The 17,704-nt window shown below is 45.0% G+C and overlaps 1 protein-coding gene across 2 annotated transcripts; it reads left to right on the forward strand.

Moving 5' to 3' along the window:
- Positions 1-7,753: 7,753 nt before the first annotated feature.
- Positions 7,754-17,000, forward strand: LOC144616946 (uncharacterized). 2 transcript variants are annotated; one of them, XM_081796100.1, is made up of 4 exons: positions 7,754-9,422; positions 12,525-12,624; positions 12,991-13,335; positions 16,353-17,000. In XM_081796100.1, the coding sequence occupies exons 1-3, from the start codon at positions 8,384-8,386 to the stop codon at positions 13,328-13,330; spliced, it is 1,479 nt and encodes a 492-aa protein (XP_081652226.1). In that variant the 5' UTR covers positions 7,754-8,383; the 3' UTR covers positions 13,331-13,335; positions 16,353-17,000. The 2 variants fall into 2 exon arrangements, 1 of the variants encoding a protein (XP_081652226.1); XR_014137916.1 differs by lacking the exon at positions 7,754-9,422 and adding an exon at positions 11,083-12,066 and having other exon boundaries at positions 12,534-13,335.
- The last annotated feature ends 704 nt before the right edge of the window (positions 17,001-17,704 follow it).

Consider the following 17,704-nt stretch of genomic DNA (forward strand, 5'->3'; position numbering starts at 1 on the left):
GGTTTTAAGAGCTTTGTACCTGGAACTGGGGACAAAGGCCAAATATATTTTTTATACCACATCCTTCAACCCCTATTTTATATCAGACCCCAACCCCTCTACTTCAGATGGTATAGAGGTCAGGCAGATAATGTGAAAAAATGAAGTAGGTCATATATATATATATATGTATATATATATATATATAATATATATAGAATATAATATATATACATACATTTATATGTATATATAAATAATATATATATATATATACATATATATATATATACATATATATATATATACATATATATTTATAATGGTGTCTTCATAGTAATCTGGTAGGTATCTTCTTTATTTCCATGAAGAAATAGATCCCCTCCCATTTTTTTCTTAGTATTTTGAACTTGTTTTGTTTTTGGTTTCCCACTTTTGATAAAAATGCAGGGCTATAAATAAACACAGTTCCCTTAACTCTTTAAGAAAAGTACAGTGACAGGGGCGCCTGGGTGGCTCAGTCGGTCGAGCGGCCGACTTCGGCTCAGGTCACGATCTCGCGGTCCGTGAGTTCGAGCCCCGCGTCAGGCTCTGTGCTGACAGCTCGGAGCCTGGAGCCTGTTTCGGATTCTGTGTCTCCCTCTCTCTGACCCTCCCCCGTTCATGCTCTTTCTCTCTCTGTCTCAAAAATAAATAAACGTTAAAAAAAAAAATTAAAAAAAAAAAAAAAAAAAGAAAAGTACAGTGACAAATGTCAATGGACTCTTGACCTCAGAGTCAGGGACAATAGGAAATATTGAGACTATGAGAAGCTACAGTGGATGCTTTATGTGGAACTTCAGGCTAGATATTCTGTTTTCTCCAAAAGAGGCTGGAAATAAAGGTTTTGTGTGTGTGTGTGTGTGTGTGTGTGTGTGTGTGTGTGTATAAAACCTTCTGTTTTTCAATGTTAACCGATGAGGGGAACATAAGGCAAGCTGAGGACAAAGTATAAGCTCTCATATCCTTGCTGGGGATATGTGTGACATTCCTCAGGCACTTCTAGCTGCCCAAGAACAAAGGAAAGGACAGAAAACAAATGGTTAAACTGATAGTCTCCATCAGTTTATAAATATCTTAGTAATATTACAAGAAAAGGGCAATGTTATCAATAGCCTAATCTCCAGTAACTCCCTACTGTCTTAAGGATAATGCTTTGCTAGAGGGAAAAACAACCTTAGCTTGACAATAGCTAGGCCTCCAGTAATCTGTGAGTCTTCTTTAGCATATGGAAATCCCTTTAAGAAACTTCCCCTTGACTTTGTCTCTCCCCCAACTCCATAGTATATAACCAGTCACTCTTCACAGCCCCAGTGCAGCTCTTTCTGCCTATGGATCCTGTCCCCTGGCTCTAATAAAATCACCTTTTTGCACCAAAGATGTCTTCAAGAATTCTTTCTTGGCCATCAGCTCTGAACCCCACCATCACTCCAAACCTCCATCATTGACCACTAATTAAAAAATCTTAAAAAATGCTGTGTAGGTCAATAGAATACAAGGCAAGCCAAACACATTTGCTGACCCGCTTTGGTTGTAGTCAATTAGTTCATAGCCTCTGCTTTGACATATTTTCTCCCAGTGGCCTCATCCTTTCTGATGGCTTCACCTACGTGGTGATGTCAGCCTAACTTGGCATTCATGAATATCTGTTTCTCTCTGGTGAATGGGTGAGGTGGCTGTAACAGTAGGGCTATTTTCACAAGGAGCCTTCTGGGAGCGAACTCACCCAAAGGGAAGAAGGAACCTGCTGAAGTCAGTAACAAATTCTCAGGGCCAGAGCTATATGACTGACTACTACTAGACTGACTTCTGTGAGGACAAGGACTGTGTCCGTTTTGTTAACACTGTATATCCAGAGCTTAGCAGAGCCTGGCACATGGTAGATACTCAATAAGTATTTGCTGACTCACGGACAGATGGACTGAATTCTTCTTATTGCTCAGTGCACGTCACTCAAACTGGTCTTCACCTCAGCCTAAATGAATTCATATCTGAGTCCAGGAGGCTGTGTTTAAAAACTGCAGGAATAGTGTCACAGAAAACTCTGTAAGATGTTGGTACCGCTACACATTGCCTTGGTACTTCTTAGAATAACCAAAAAGAGAAAAGCAAATGTTATTCTCTCTTTATATTACTTTGGTCAGATGGCAAAAGTAAGACAATGTAGTAGTGAGTTTGATATTTTTTATTCAAGAGAAAACAACCCATGGATTGGGGGAGTATAGCACTCTCGAGGGATGTTTGGGTAACAGCAAGTTTTACAGAGCATCAGCAGAGGTAGCTACCTGTGATTGACATGGAGGTCAGCGGTTTCCATAAGGCTAGCAGGTCCTATCTGCTAGGATAAGGTAAGCTAACGCTGACTGGGAAGATGGCAACTGGTGTTAGGTTTCTTTGACAGTGGAGCATTTCTTTAAGGGCAGGCTGACTTAGGTTTAGTTTTGTGACCTGGGCCAAACCACTGGGGCAACTTCCATTTTGTGGGTCCAGAGAGTATGAATTAACTTTTTCACTTTCCTCACTTTACATTACTGTGCAGATTTAGGATTTAATAGTCTTCTGTATAATAGCAGGAGTTTCCTTCCAGGAGATGTTACAGTTCTTATAGTATATGGTGAAGAAGTTGCCAGGTGATAGCAGACAAGAGTGTTTATGAACATGGGGCTGGAGATCCAGTATAAGTGGGTAGAAGGAAGAGCCAGAGAAATGTTATGGGGACCCCATTTATATCCGCGACTTGGGGAAATAGGTGTTATATTTGGAGGTAGTGGCAGAGACTGCTAGCTGCTCACCGAATCCCCATCTCTTCATCCTTCTGGGCACACGACCCACAGTTATGTTTAACTTCTTGGTTGAGTTCTACCCAGTGGAATATGAGTAGAAGTTATGTGTGCCACACTCAGTCCTGGCTCATAGAAATCTCCCACTGTGTGATGCCCCATGTTCTTTCTTGCAATGGCCCTGGAAAGAATGTAATGAAGATAGCAGGGCCTTTGCTGTCTTGCTGATCTAGGACCATTTTGGACTGTGTATGTGAGTACACAGGAAATTTCCATTATGTTTGAACAAAAAAAATTTTTTTAGATTTATTTGTTATTGCATTAGCCTACTTATTTAATACAGGGGCTAATCTAATAATTTTATATGTCCTGCAACATAAATACTTGTATATATTTGCAACATGGGTGTTTGGAATGATAATGGAAGATCAGATATCATTGCAGATTTTGAGAATACTAGTTAGCTATAAAGAAGCTGAAGCTGAAGAGATGCCCTGGGCTGATCCAGGGAGCCTGGCAACGGTTTCAAAAGGAGAGAAAATATGGATGCAGTTTATACTGCTTCCTAGGAATGATAGCAGGAAATGGGGCTTCCTATAAAGTGATCATAGGGGTGCCTGGGTGGCTCAATTGGTTAAGTGCCAACTCTTGACTTCAGCTCGTGATGCTGATTTGACAGCTGCAACCTCAGTGGGTTCAGCCAGAACATGTACGAGTAGGTCATGATCTCATAGTTTGTGCCTTCAAACCCCACATTGGGCTCTGTGCAGCGCCTGTTTGGGTTTCTCTCTCTCTCTGCCTCTCCCCCACTTGCGTGTGCACACACACACTCTGTCTCTCAAAAATAAATAAACTTAAAAAAAAAACAACAAAGTGATCATAAAGTGCTCTAACTCAGACAATGAATTTCAAAAAAGAACAAAGATCTTCCTAGAAAAAGACTTGCAAAGAGTGTTAGATGGAGCAAAGTGGGACTTGTGAAATCCAGACCAGGGTCCCACACCTGAGTGTTTTATCAGGAAGACAGGCTGCATATTGGGTTGCTGGCTGGTGGAGAAGGCTGCTCAGCTTCCTGTGAAAATAACGAGGTCATGGGCATTCTCTGAGGATGCATGGCCCTGACTCAGCAATGTTGGAACTCAGGAGTTATTTTCTTCCCGAACTCAAATCTTGGATAGAAATCCTTTTCATGCCCTCTTGTAATATCCCATTTCTACTGCTGTTCCAATGATTTATTGCAGAATAATGAAATCACTCCAAAACTCAGTGACTTAAAACAAAAATACTCTTTTTTTTTCTTTATTATTGCTCATTGTTCTGGGTGTTAACTGGGCTCAACTAAGCAGTTTGCACCAGGGTGTCTCATGTAGTCACAGTCAGATGGCGCTGGAGTCGTCTTGAAACTTTGTCACTTACATGCCTGGTGTTGAGGTGATGCTGATTTGACAGCTGCAACCTCAGTGGGTTCAGCCAGAACATGGACGAGTAGGCTCCATGTGGCCTGGGCTTCCCTACCTCATGTCCTCTGGGTTCCAAGAGTGAGTGTGTCATGAGGACCAGGTGGATGCAAGATGACTTTTCTAACCTAGGCAGCCTACAGAATGGGAGGAGATATTTGCAAATGACATATCTGATAAAGAGTTAGTATCAAAAATCTATAAAGAACATATCAAACTCAACACCCAAAAAAGAAACAACCCAGTTAAGGGGCACCTGGGTGGCTCAGTTGGTTGGGCGTCCAACTTCGGCTCAGGTCATGATCTCGCTGTCTGTGAGTTCGAGCCCTGCATTAGGCTTTGTGCTGACAGCTCAGAGCCTGGAGCCTGCTTCGGATTCTGTGTCTCCCTCTCTCTTCCTGCCCCTCCCTCGCTTATACTCTGTCTCTCTCTCTCTCTCTCTCTCTCTCTGTCAGAAATAAACATTAAAAAAAAAAAAAAAAGAAATAACCCAGTTAAGAAATGGACAGAAGACATGAATAGACACTTTTCCAGAGAAGACATCCTGATAGCTAACAGACACATGAAAAGATGCTCAACATCACTCATCATCAGGGAAATACAAATCAAAATCGTGATGAGGTACCATCTCACACCTGTCAGAATGGCTAAAAACAACAACAACAACAACAACAACAACACAAGAGACAACAGGTTTTGGTGAGGATGCAGAGAAAGAAGAACTCTCTTGCATTGTTGGTGGGAATGCAAACTGGTGCAGCCACTCTGGAGAACAGTATAGAGGTTTCTCAAAAAACTAAAAATAGAACTACCTTATGATCCAGCAACTGCACTATTCGGTATTTACCCAAAGGATGCAAAAATACAGATTTGAAGAAGTACATGCACCCCAGTGTTTATAGCAGCATTATCACCAGTAGCCAAACTATAGAGACAACCCAGATGTCCATCAACTGGAATGGATAAAGAATGGATAAAATGGATATATATACTCAGGAATATTACTTAGTCATCAAAAAGAAGGAAATCTTGCCATTTGCAATGACATGGATAGAGCTAGAATGTATTATGCTAAGTGAAATATGTAAATCAGAGAAAGATAGATGCTATATGATTTCACTCAGAAGTGGAATTCAAGAAACAGATGAACATATGGGAAGGGGAGGAAAAAAGAGAAGAGAGGGAAAGAAACCACAAGAGACTCTTAATGATAGAGAACAGTGTTGATGGAAGGAGGTAGAAGGGAAGGGCTAAATGCATGATGGGTATTAAGGAGGACACTTGTGATGAGCACTGGGTGTTATATGTGAGTGATGTATCACTCCTGAAACCAATATTGCACTGTATGTTAACTAAAATTAAAAAGAAAGAAAGAAAGAAAGAAAGAAAGAAAGAAAGAAGGAAGGAAAAGAAAAAAAGAGAAAATGTATTAGTGTTCAGTAATGACATGTAAATTTCAGGGTTTTTTTCCTCTTTATATATAAGAGAATGAAGTTCAATTATGTTTTAAGGAGTTGTTTGTTTTTCATTGGTTTAAATAATCTAAAGGAAAATAAATAACTTTGGAACTGAAAAACAAAAAAGAAGTCACGCAGGATCATTTCCACTGTACTCTCTATATTGTTGGAGTAAGTCACAAGCACTTAGCCACATTTAGGAGGAGGAAACAAAGGAATGTCAAAGAATTTGGAAGCATGTTCAAAAACCACTACAACTGCTATCATAGGACTTTCACACATTTTTCTTGTCGTCCTCCCCTACTAGAAAGTAAGGTCCTTGAGGGCACTGGGGATTCTTGTTAGTGTTTGGATTCTCCAACACAGAACAGATATTCAATGACTGTTTGCTAGATGAATGAATGGATTAGCATAGCAATATTGGAGGTTTCAATAAGCTATCATTAGGGAAAAGATGTTCTGTTTGTGAGAAGTAAAATATTTGTTTGTTGGAACTAGAGGGTATTATGCTAAGCGAAATTAGTGAGAGAAAAGACAAACATCATATGACTTCACTCATATGAGGACTTTAAGACACAGAACAGATGAACATAAGGGAAGGGAAGCAAAAATAATATGAAAACAGGGAGGGGGACAAAACAGAAGAGACTCTTAAATATGGAGAACAAACAGAGGGTTACTGAAGGGGTTGTGGGAGAGGGGATGGGCTAAATGGGTAAGAGGCATTAAGGAATCTACTCCTGAAATCGTTGTTGCACTATATGCTAACTAATTTGGATGTAAATTAAAAAAAATTAAAATTAAAAAAATATTTGTTTTTGAAGAAGTAAAATATTTGGAGGAACTACCATCTGTAATTGAGTTCTTTAATTAAAAAAAACATTTTTAAGAGAGAGAGAGAGCACATGAACGGGGGAGAGGGGACGAGGTGGAGAGAGAGAGAATCTTAAGCAGGCTCCACACTCAGCACAGATCCCAACTCAGGGCTTGAACCCATGGCCCTGGGATCATGACCTGAGCTGAAATCAAAATTTGGACACTCACCTGACTGAGCCACCTAGTGCCCCAACTTTTTGTTTGTTTGTTTGTTTAAAAAATTTGTTTTTGACATTTATTCATCTTTGAGAGACAGAGAGAGATAGGGCAATGGTGGAGGAGGGGCAGAGAGAGAGGGAGACACGGAATCTGAAGCAGGCTCCAGGCTCTGAGCTGTCAGCACAGAGCCCGACGCAGTGCTCAAACCCATGAACCATGAGATCATGACCATGAGTCCAACGCTTAATCGATCGAGCCACCCAGGCACCCCGTGCCCCAACTTCTGTAGTTGAATTCTGAAGACATAGGGAAGCCATTAATGTTTTTAAAAAGTGTAATTGGAGTTGTCATTAAGGAAGATAAATATTATAGTTTGTGTAGGACAGATTTAGAGATGGTGAGAAAGAGGAAGGGGGGAAGTTTTAAGGCATCTATCCACAAGAGATGTCATGAGGCTCTGACTTGGAACAGAGGAGTGGATATGAAAGACAGTGAAAAGGTAGAAACAACAAGTCTCAGCAAAGACTGGGGGCAGAGGAGCGGAAGAATGAAAGATAATTAAACCTTTGAATTTGGATGGCAGGGAAAATGGTAGGGTCATTAACAGACAAAGGGAAGGCAGAGTAGGACCACAGTTGAAACGTTAGATGTTTGTGTCTCGTCTGAAATCTCCACTCTTTTATGAAGACTTTCTGATTCCTCCTTAGCCAGATGTAGTATCTTTCTCCTTGTCACTTTGTTATATTCTGTCATGTTGCTTACTTTCCTCTCTCTTGTATGAGGATTCTGACCCTATCACTTTTGTGTCCCATGTAGAACTGATGAGAGAAAAACTCTTTAAAGTCCTGAGAGGTAAGGGAAGCCATTTTAGATTTCTTTCTAAGTCAACATGACTGTACATAAACTTTGTTTCAAACAGAGGCCTGATTGATGGCCCATCAAATATGCGTTGTACATCTGCTTTATAAGTGAGTAGCTTATAGGAAAACATCTTGTCCTTAATGAAAGGGCGGGCCTATGCCGGCCGACTCCATCTTGTTCTGTGTCCTTCACCTTGACCACGCCTCCTCCTCTTGAGTAACCCCCCCCCCTTACCTGCCTAACAGGACTCGGACCCTTCCCCAGCCAATCGGCTGAGGCCACAGCCATTACCTCACCAACTGCCCCTAGGCCCCAATAAAACCTTTGTGCTTTTGAAACTTGCGCTCTCTCTCCCCGGTTTCTCACTGCTGCGTCGGTGCAGGTAGGGGATTGAGCTCGAGCTAGCTCGAATAAAGGCTCTTTTGCTTTTGCATCGGACTCGGCTCCCTGGTGGTCTTTGGGGATCACGAATTCTGGGCATAATATCATTTGGGGGCTCGGCCCGGTATCCCCAAGACCCCCAAGGGACCCCTGACCCGGAGAGCCTGACTGGCCACGGTTAGTGTCTGTTTGTTCCGTCTTTTCTGTGTGAGCTCATTTCTGAAATTCTGGTAGTGCCCGACGCGGTCTAAGTGGACGTACTGGAGGACCACGGGCCGGGAGTTTCAGAAGACGTTCCGATCCTCCCGTTTGGAGGGACGTGGAATCCCCTTATCGGTTTTGGAGGGACGTGGAATCCCCTCAAAGGTCTAAGCTAGCTTTCAGTTTTGCTTCCATGGAGTTGGAAGACTTTCTAGGGGCCCTCTGTTTGTCTGTTTTTGTGTTTCTCTGTTTTGTTCTGTGGACTTACTGGACGGACGTTATGGGACAGACTCAGACTACTCCTCTAAGTATTATGATTGATCACTTTAAGGATGTGAGGGGAAGAGCTAACAACCTCAGTGTGGAAGTCCGAAAGGGTCGGTGGCAGTTTTTTTGTTCTAGCGAGTGGCCAACTTTCAATGTCGGATGGCCACCAGAGGGGACCTTGGACCTCCCTACCATCCACCGAGTCAGGAGTATCATCTCTTGGCCTAAGACGGGCCATCTTGATCAGCTCCCTTACATTATCACTTGGCAGGACCTTGTAGAAGACCCACCCTCTTGGCTTAAGCCCTTCCTAGCCCCGCTCCCTCCGGAGCCAAAACCCATTCTTGCTTTGCAGGGGACAAAGAAGAATAAAAGTCTTACCCAGCCTTCAGCACCCCTCTACCCTGTCCTACAAGGGGGGACTGAAGAAGAATTAATTTTTCCTTCCACATATAACCCCTCTAGGATGCCGGAAGAACACCATCCTCCCCCTCTGGGGGAGGCAGATGCTGTTCCGAGAGCGGGAGGCGGAAACGCTCCAGTGGGAAGCCTGCCCTTTACCAGACAAAGGGCTCAGAGGGAGCAATCCGCCTCCGCCACCAACTCCACTATTCCGCCCCTGCGAGCCACCGGACCCCCAGACGTGGAGCGGAATCAGCCCCATCACTATTGGCCTTTTGCCACTAGTGACCTCTACAATTGGAAAGCTCAGAATCCTAAGTTTTCCGAGAAACCGGCAGGGCTTATTGATTTATTAGACTCTGTTCTTTTTACCCATCAGCCCACGTGGGACGATTGCCAGCAGCTTTTGCAGGTCCTGTTCACGACTGAAGAAAGAGAAAGAATCCTCAATCAGGCCCGAAAACTAGTTCCGGGTGCAGACGGGAATCCCACCACCAACCAGGCTCAGATAGATGCCTCCTTCCCCTTAACTCGGCCCCAGTGGGATTTCAACACGGCAGAAGGTAAGGAGAGGCTCCAGGTCTACCGCCAGACTCTAATGGGGGGTCTCCCAATGGCTGCTAGAAAGCCAACCAATTTGGCCAAGGTAGGAAATGTACAACAGGGAAAAGATGAATCTCCGGGTGCCTTTTTAGAACGGATCATGGAGGCATTCCGTACCTATACCCCCATGGATCCAGAGGCTCCGGAAAGCAAGGCAGCTGTTATCCTGGCCTTTGTAAACCAATCGGCCATAGACATTAGGAGAAAATTACAGAAAATAGATAGACTAGGAGAAAAAAGTCTGCAAGACTTACTGGTGGTAGCTGAAAAGGTATATAATAACCGGGAGCCTCCTGAGGACAAGCAGGCTCGCGCCATGGTGGCTGCCAGCAGTAAGATTCGAGACCTGGCCAGAATACTACTAGCTACCACTGCTGACTTCCCCGAGGAACGAGACGGCCATCTCCGGCAGCTGGAAGACGACGCAAGAAAAGGTAAAGGAACCACCAAGGGAGGGAAGCAGAGGCTGCAGAAAGATCAGTGTGCACACTGCAAGGAGATAAGGCATTGGGCCCGAGATTGTCCGAAAAGGGCCGGCGGGAAGGGAAGCAAGACTGATCGAGTAAAAGTCCTAGAGCTAGATGAACTAAGTGATTAGGGGAGTCGGGGTTCGGACCCTCTCCCCGAACCCAGGGTAACTCTTAAAGTGGAGGGGACCCCTGTTGACTTCCTTGTCGACACCAGAGCACAACATTCGGTCCTCCGCACCCCACAAGGAAAACTAGCCAGCAAGAAGTCCTGGGTACAAGGGGCAACTGGTATGAGCCAGTATTCATGGACTACCTGAAGAACGGTAGATTTGGGGACGGGCCGGGTATCCCACTCCTTTATGGTAATACCAGAATGCCCCTACCCGCTGTTAGGACGGGACTTACTGACCAAGATTGGAGCTCAGATAACTTTCAGACAAGGGGGGGCCTCAGGTCACAGATGGCAAGGGCCACCCCATCCAGGTCCTGACCATGAAACTGGAGGATGAATACCGCCTCCACCAGGAGGCGCTCCCGAGAGAGGATAATATAGACAGATGGCTGCAAGAATTCCCCTCGGTTTGGGCAGAGACCAGTGGTGGCGGGGGGGGGGGGGGGGGGGGCGGGGGGGGTGGTGGGGGTGGGATAGGACTAGCTACTCACAGGACCCCGGTCCTGGTAGAGCTCAAGCCAGGAGAGAGTCCGGTAAGGATCAAACAATACCCCATGTCTCAGGAGGCCCGGAAGGGGGATCCAGCCACACATCCGGAGACTATGAAGCCTAGGGGTACTAGTTCCTTGCCAGTCTCCCTGGAACACCCCCCTACTGCCGGTCAAAAAGCCTCACACAAATGACTACCGACAGGTACAAGACCTCCGGGAAGTAAATAAGAGGGTCACGGACATACACCCAACTGTTCCCAACCCATATACTCTCTTGAGCTCCTTGGCGCCCTCCAGGGTCTGGTATACTGTACTAGATTTAAAGGACGCCTTCTTCCATCTGCCACTGGCACCCCAGAGCCAACCCTTGTTCGCCTTCGAGTGGCATGATCCGGAGGAGGGCTACAGTGGGCAACTCACCTGGACACGGCTATCTCAGGGATTCAAAAATTCGCCCACCGTCTTCGACGAGGCACTACACGAGGACCTGGGTGAGTACAGAAGGGAACACCCTGGCCTCACCCTCCTACAGTACGTAGATGACATCCTGATTGCTGCCGACACGGCCAAAGACTGTGAGCGAGGGACCCAGGACCTGCTGGCTACCCTGGGGGCCTTAGGGTACCGGGCATCCACGAAGAAGGCTCCGATATGCAGGGAGAGGGTAAGTTACCTGGGATATATCCTGGAGGGCGGACAGCGGCGGTTATCAGATGCCAGAAAAGAAACTGTCCCAAAGATCCCTACTCCCACCTCCCGAAGAGAAGTAAGGGAATTCTTAGGATCAGCCGGCTACTGCTGCCTCGGTTCCAGGTTTTGCTGAGATTGCCAGGCCCCTATATGAAGCTACCAAAGAGGGGAAAACATTTAAATGGGCTGAAAAAGAAGAAACTGGCTTTAATCAGTTAAAAAAGGCCCTCCTAAGTGCCCCAGCCCTGGGCCTACCAGACATTACGAAGCCCTTCCACCTCTTTGTAGACGAACATAAGGGAATAACAAAAGGGGTTCTAACTCAAGCCTTAGGTCCCTGGAACCGCCTGGTGGCTTACCTCTCCAAGAAACTAGACCCAGTGGCTGCCGGCTGGCCGCCATGCCTAAGAATTATTGCGGCGACAGCACTCCTAGTCAAGGACGCAGACAAACTGACCCTAGGACAGGAGATCTGGATCACGACCCCACACGCCATTGAAGGGGTCCTGAAACAGCCTCCTGATAGATGGATGAGCAATACACGTATGACTCATTACCAGAACCTCCTACTCAACTCTCCATGAGTGCGGTTCCACCCCAGTGCAGCCCTCAATCCTGCAACCCTGCTGCCCGACCCTGACCTAGGTGCTCCACTACATGACTGTGCAGGAATCCTGGAACAAGTACATGGATTCTGGACGGACCTGACCGACCGGCCCCTCCCTGATGCCGAGGCTACTTGGTTCACTGATGGTAGCAGCTTTGTGCGAGACGGACACAGGTATGCGGGTGCAGCGGTGGTCACCGAAACGGACACCGTATGGGCGGAGGCTCTACCCTCCAGAACGTCAGCCCAGCGAGCAGAGCTCATAGCCCTCACCAAGGCGCTGATGCTGGGAGCTAGAAAACGGCTTAACAACTACCGGACTTGGGAGACCCAGTTTTACCAGACCAGCCCAAATACTCCCAGGAGGAGTTGGAGTGGATCAAGAAACTCCCCATGGCCCAGGAGATAAAGGGATGGTGGTATACACCTAACAAGGAGCTCGTGTTGCCAGACCGGCCCAAAGTCTCAATATTAGAGCAAGTTGTATCTGCCCGCAAGACCTGCCAACTTACCAATGCAAGGGCCACATCAAATAAAAAAGGAACCAGGCTCAGGCACCAGACCGGGAGCCCAATGGGAAGTCGACTTCACTAAAGTCAAACCAGGAAAGTATGGTTATAAATATCTTTTAGTATTTACAGACACCTTCTCTGGCTGGGTGGAGGCATACCCAACCAAGCATGAAACGGCTCAGACGGTGGCTAAGAAGCTACTAGAAGACATCTTACCCAGGTATGGTTTTCCTGCCATGATAAGATCAGACAATGGACCAGCTTTTATCTCGCAGGTAACGCAGGCAGTAGCCAAGGCGGTGGGGGCAAACTGGAAATTACATTGTGCTTATAGGCCCCAGAGCTCAGGACAGGTAGAAAGAATAAATAGAACCCTAAAAGAGACCCTTACCAAATTAACCATGGAGACTGGCGGGGACTGGGTGACTCTCCTACCGTATGCTCTTTACCGGGTTAGGAACACTCCTTACACCTTGGGTTTTACTCCCTACGAGATCATGTTTGGCAGGCCACCCCTTATTATTCCCAACCTTCGAGCTGAACTTCTTGCTGAGTTTAAAGATCAAGAACTTTTTCTTTCCTTGAGAGGGCTCCAGAGGGCGCACGAGGACATTTGGCCGCGCCTCCGTGCCATCTATGAGGCTGGCCCGACCCCGACACCTCATCAGTACAGGCTGGGAGACTGGGTCTACGTCAAGAGGCACCGCCGAGAGACCCTCGAGCCGCGCTGGAAGGGACCCTACATCGTGGTGCTGACAACCCCCACCGGTCTCAAAGTAGACGGCATCGCGACCTGGGTCCATCACACCCACGTTCGGCCAGCGGACCCCTCCACGATCTGGAAGGACTTCGTCACGCGATGGGCTGTCATTTGGGACCAACACAACCTGCTCAAGCTCAAGCTACAGCGCATTCGACCCACCTAATATTGGTAACTCTGTTAACTCTGCTTGTCATTGCTCATACTGCCGGGAGTCCCCACGCCCCCCAAAACATCACCTGGCAGATCATAGACACCAGCTCAGGGACAATATTTAATCAGACCTCCCAGAGCCACCCCAGGGACACTTGGTTCCCAGAACTTTGCATAAACCTCCAAACTCTGTTCCCCTTGTCACCATAAATGCAGCCGGTCCCATGATTGGGTCCGTAAGCTACATGGCAAGGGGGGAATGAAAGGGCGGGCCTACGCCCGCTGACTTCATCTTGTTCTGTGTTCTTCACCTTGACCACTCCTCCTCCCCTTGAGTAACCTCCTGCTCACCCGTTCAAACTTCCCAATCAAAACACGCTGGCGACCTGCCTAACAGGACTCCCGACCCTTCCCCAGCCTCCCCAGCCAATCTGCTGAGGCCACAGCCATTACCTCACCAACTGCCCCTAGGCCCCAATAAAACCTTTGTGCTTTTGAAACTCGCTCTCTCTCCCCGGTATCTCACCGCTGCGTCGGTGCAGGTAGGGGATTGAGCTCGAGCTAGCTCAAATAAAGGCTCTTTTGCTTTTGCATCGGACTCGGCTCTCTGGTGGTCTTTGGGGATCACGAATTCTGGGCATAACACTTAAGATATTGATCAATACTCCAATTCCCTTTATTTCATGAAGTTAAAACTAGTGATTTCTGCCTACATATTAATCTAATCTTTTGAAAGAATTCACCTCTGGGGCGCCTGGGTGGCTCAGTCGGTTAAGCGGCAGACTTCAGCTCAGGTCATGATCTCGCGGTCCGTGAGTTCGAGCCCCACGTCGGGCTCTGTGCTGACAGCTCAGAGCCTGGAGCCTGTTTCGGATTCTGTGTCTCCCTCTCTCTGACCCTCCCCCGTTCATGCTCTGTCTCTCTCTGTCTCAAAAATAAATAAACGTTAAAAAAAAATTAAAAAAAAAAAAAAGAATTCACCTCTGACATACTGATGGACAGATGAAAAAAAATTTTTTTTAATGTTTATTTATTTTTGAGAGAGAGAGAGCCTTAAGCAGGGGAGGAGCAGAGAGAGGGAGACACAGAATCTGAAGCAGGCTCCAGGCTTTGAGCTGTCAGCACAGAGCCCAACATGGGGCTCGAACTCACAGATAGTGAGATCATGACCTGAGCTGATGTCAGATGCTTAACCGACTGAGCCACCCAGGCATCCCACTGACTGTCATATTTTTATGTAAAAAAATATTTAACTCTGTAAAAACTGTTCATTCCCTGGAGTACTTTCTTCCCTGTGAATATCGTGTTTCCTGGGCAGCTGTCCTGATCTGTGCTAGAATAAAACTCTCTCTCTCTCTCTTTTTAAAATCATATTAGAATTCTTTCTAGTCAAATTGCATGGACATTTCTTGGCTTAGTTGGCAGGACATCAGAGAAATCCACCTGAGGCCACCTGAGGTCTTCTGGAACCTGGCACTTGGTACCAGCATGGGCCCTTTGTATACCTCTGGCTTTTCAGCAACCTTTGAGTGGATCAGTGAGTTCTGGTATGCAGATCTCCTTATTTTAAGTTGACAGTCCTGACTTTTATTCAAGCTGGTTTTAGACTGATTTTATTTGTACTGGTAAGATTTTCCAGGTAGGAAACCTCTGGACAAGGGAGTAAAACTTGGGTTGGCTAATTCATATTTGGTTTTGATCTGGCAATAAAACCTTAAAAACTGGATAATACCAACGAGTCAGAAAATGAGAGATTGAATTATTTAGCTCTGAAGATAGGGGATACTTGCTCCTTCTAGCCAAAAGGCGTTCTCAGGTGACCGAGAACCTAATGGAAGTATCTGAGGTTATTCCTCAAGATGAGAAGCAGTCCCATTGGGAATTTCATCTTCTTCACATAGTAAATAAAGTCTGGCTTGTCTGGGGATGCACAAGTAAGGATTGATCATCTGGTGCTTGAAGCCCTCATGGCAGTTTTAGGCTACCAATGGGGAAAAAATGGATATCTCAGTGTGTTTCACAGCCTCCTGGAAGTGCACTCATAAATAGTACACTTTGGTCCACTGTATTCTTCTCTCCCAAGAGAATTGTCCAGATTTTATACTAAAACTAAAGCCTAAAGAAGATGCGAAATCATGCTCTAAAGCTGAACAGCTCCCAGGGGTGCCTGGGTGGCTCAGTTGGTTGAACGTCCGACTCTTGGTTTCAGCTCAGGTTATAATCTAATGGTTCCTGAGTTCGAGCCCAGGATCAGGTGCCGTGCTGACAGTATGGAGCCTGCTTGGAATTCTCTCTCTCCCTGCCCCTCCCCTACTCACTCTCTCTATCAAAATAAATAAACTTAAAAGAAAATAAAAAAAAAAATAAAGCTGAACAGCTCCTGAATGCACAATAGCCACCTACATGTTCCTGAAAAGGGGACTCATAATTCCTTGTACTAGCCCTTGTAACACATCTATTGAAAAGTTTGGAGATTTGTTCAAGACCTGAAAGCTAGAAATAATACTGTGGTGCCTTGACATCCAGTGGTCCCAAATCCACATACTTTGCTCTCCTTGATTCCAACCAATAAGCATTACTTTTCATAGTGATAGATTTGTGTAGCTCCTTCTTCAGTATTCCTGTAGATGTATTAAAATACATATTAACTCAAGGTCCTGCCCTAGGACACCCCAATTATGACCCCATTTTCTTCATTTTGGTACATGAAAACAAAGGGAATGCTCTAAGTGTATTAACTCAGAAGCATAGTGATCAACATTGACCTATAGGATATTATAGCCAACAACTTGGTTTGGTGACTAAAGGGACTTCCACCTTGTATGAGAGCAATTTAGGCAACCACACTCACATGCAAGGCCACTGAGGAAATAATGGGCTCCCCTTAACTATATTCCACATTCAGTTGTATCTCTTCTATACTCTCATCTTAACATTATTCTGTAAGTCAGCTTCTTAAAAAGTAGTATTACTCTCCATACCTAATAGTATTCTAGCTTGACAAAGTAACTTTAACCCTGCAACTTTACTTCCAGATCTACACAAAGACCTTGATCATGGGTTTCCAACCAGGGCTTAGCAGAATGGCTCCTGAAAAGAAGGGTGCTGAGAAGAAGGTCCGTTCTGCCACCAACGAGGTAGTGACCAGAGAATACACATCAACGTTCACAAGCACATCCATGGAGTGGGTTTCAAGAAGTGTGCCTCTCAGGCATACAAAATGATCTGGAAATTTGCCATGAAGGAGAATGGGAACTCCAGATGTGTGCATTGACACCAGGCTCAGCAAAGGAATGTTCCAAACTGTATCCGCATGCAGTTGTCCAGAAAACGTAATGAGGATGAAGAATCACCAAACAAGCTCTATATGTTGGTGACTTATGTACCTGTCACCACTTTCAAAAATCTGCAGACAGTTAATGTGGATGAGAACTAATTGCTGCTTGTCAAAAGTATAAAACTACCAAAAAAAAAAAAGACCAAAAGATCTTGGTCATGACTGTATTTCATTATCTTCTTATTCCTAGAAATGACTTACATGAGACCCCATTGATAATGCTGACTTAATTTGGTTTATGGAATTTACAGATGATCATAAAGAGGATCAAGGACATTACTAACTTAGATATGCAATTACTTCTTTAACAGATATAATTGAAAGTTCTTATTTACCCCAAATAAAATCTTCACAATCTGAATTAATTGCACTTACTTGAGCTTGTCAATTGACTAAAAATCAAATAACAAATATCTATACTGACAGTCACTATGCCTTTGGAGTAGCATATGACTTTGGAATGTTATGGAAACAACAAGGATTTTTAACGTCCTCAGGACAACCTATAAAAAGTGGAAAGCAGGTTGCAAAGTGATTAGGTGTGATACAACTACCACAACTTGCCATTATTTAGATACCTGGGCATTCTAGATTTGATACCATAGAAGAAAAGGAAATCATTTGGCTGATGTAACTGCTAAGTGAGTATCTCTAGATACAAATTTTGTCCAGCATCAAGAATGCTCATTGTTCCTTGATGTTAATTTATTAAAAGATCTGCTTTTATGGACTCAAAGGGAGAAAATTCAACCCTATCACTCAGGTACGGGTTGGGCCTAACAAAAAACTAGTGTTCCTATCGGAGTACAAATACTTTTACTTTCACATATTTGTTAATTGACTCATTGGAGATCTGGAAAAATGATTTTATGGAGTAAATAATGTTTATGGAACCTATCAAATGTATGCCCGCTGTACCATTTGCCCAATACACAATTCTGGAAAGTCATTACATAGATCACAAAGACATCTCTCACTTCCCAAAGGACCATTTGAGGTATGGCAGTTGGATTTTGTCCAGATGCCACCATCTTAAGGATATAAGTATGT

Source organism: Panthera onca, chromosome B4 (genome assembly GCF_046562875.1).
Source record: "Panthera onca isolate mPanOnc1 chromosome B4, mPanOnc1 haplotype 2, whole genome shotgun sequence".
In the NCBI taxonomy this organism is placed as follows: Eukaryota; Metazoa; Chordata; class Mammalia; order Carnivora; family Felidae; genus Panthera; species Panthera onca.

What these genes read in the sequence shown, in the direction of transcription:
- LOC144616946 (XM_081796100.1), top strand. Translation starts at nt 8,384, where the DNA reads ATGGAGTTGGAAGACTTTCTAGGGGCCCTCTGTTTGTCTGTTTTTGTG. An exon ending in GGATTTCAACACGGCAGAAG is followed by an intron (nt 9,423 to 12,524) that starts GTAAGGAGAGGC and finishes AATATCTTTTAG; the next exon opens with TATTTACAGACACCTTCTCT. An exon ending in CTAGAAGACATCTTACCCAG is followed by an intron (nt 12,625 to 12,990) that starts GTATGGTTTTCC and finishes TCTTTCCTTGAG; the next exon opens with AGGGCTCCAGAGGGCGCACG.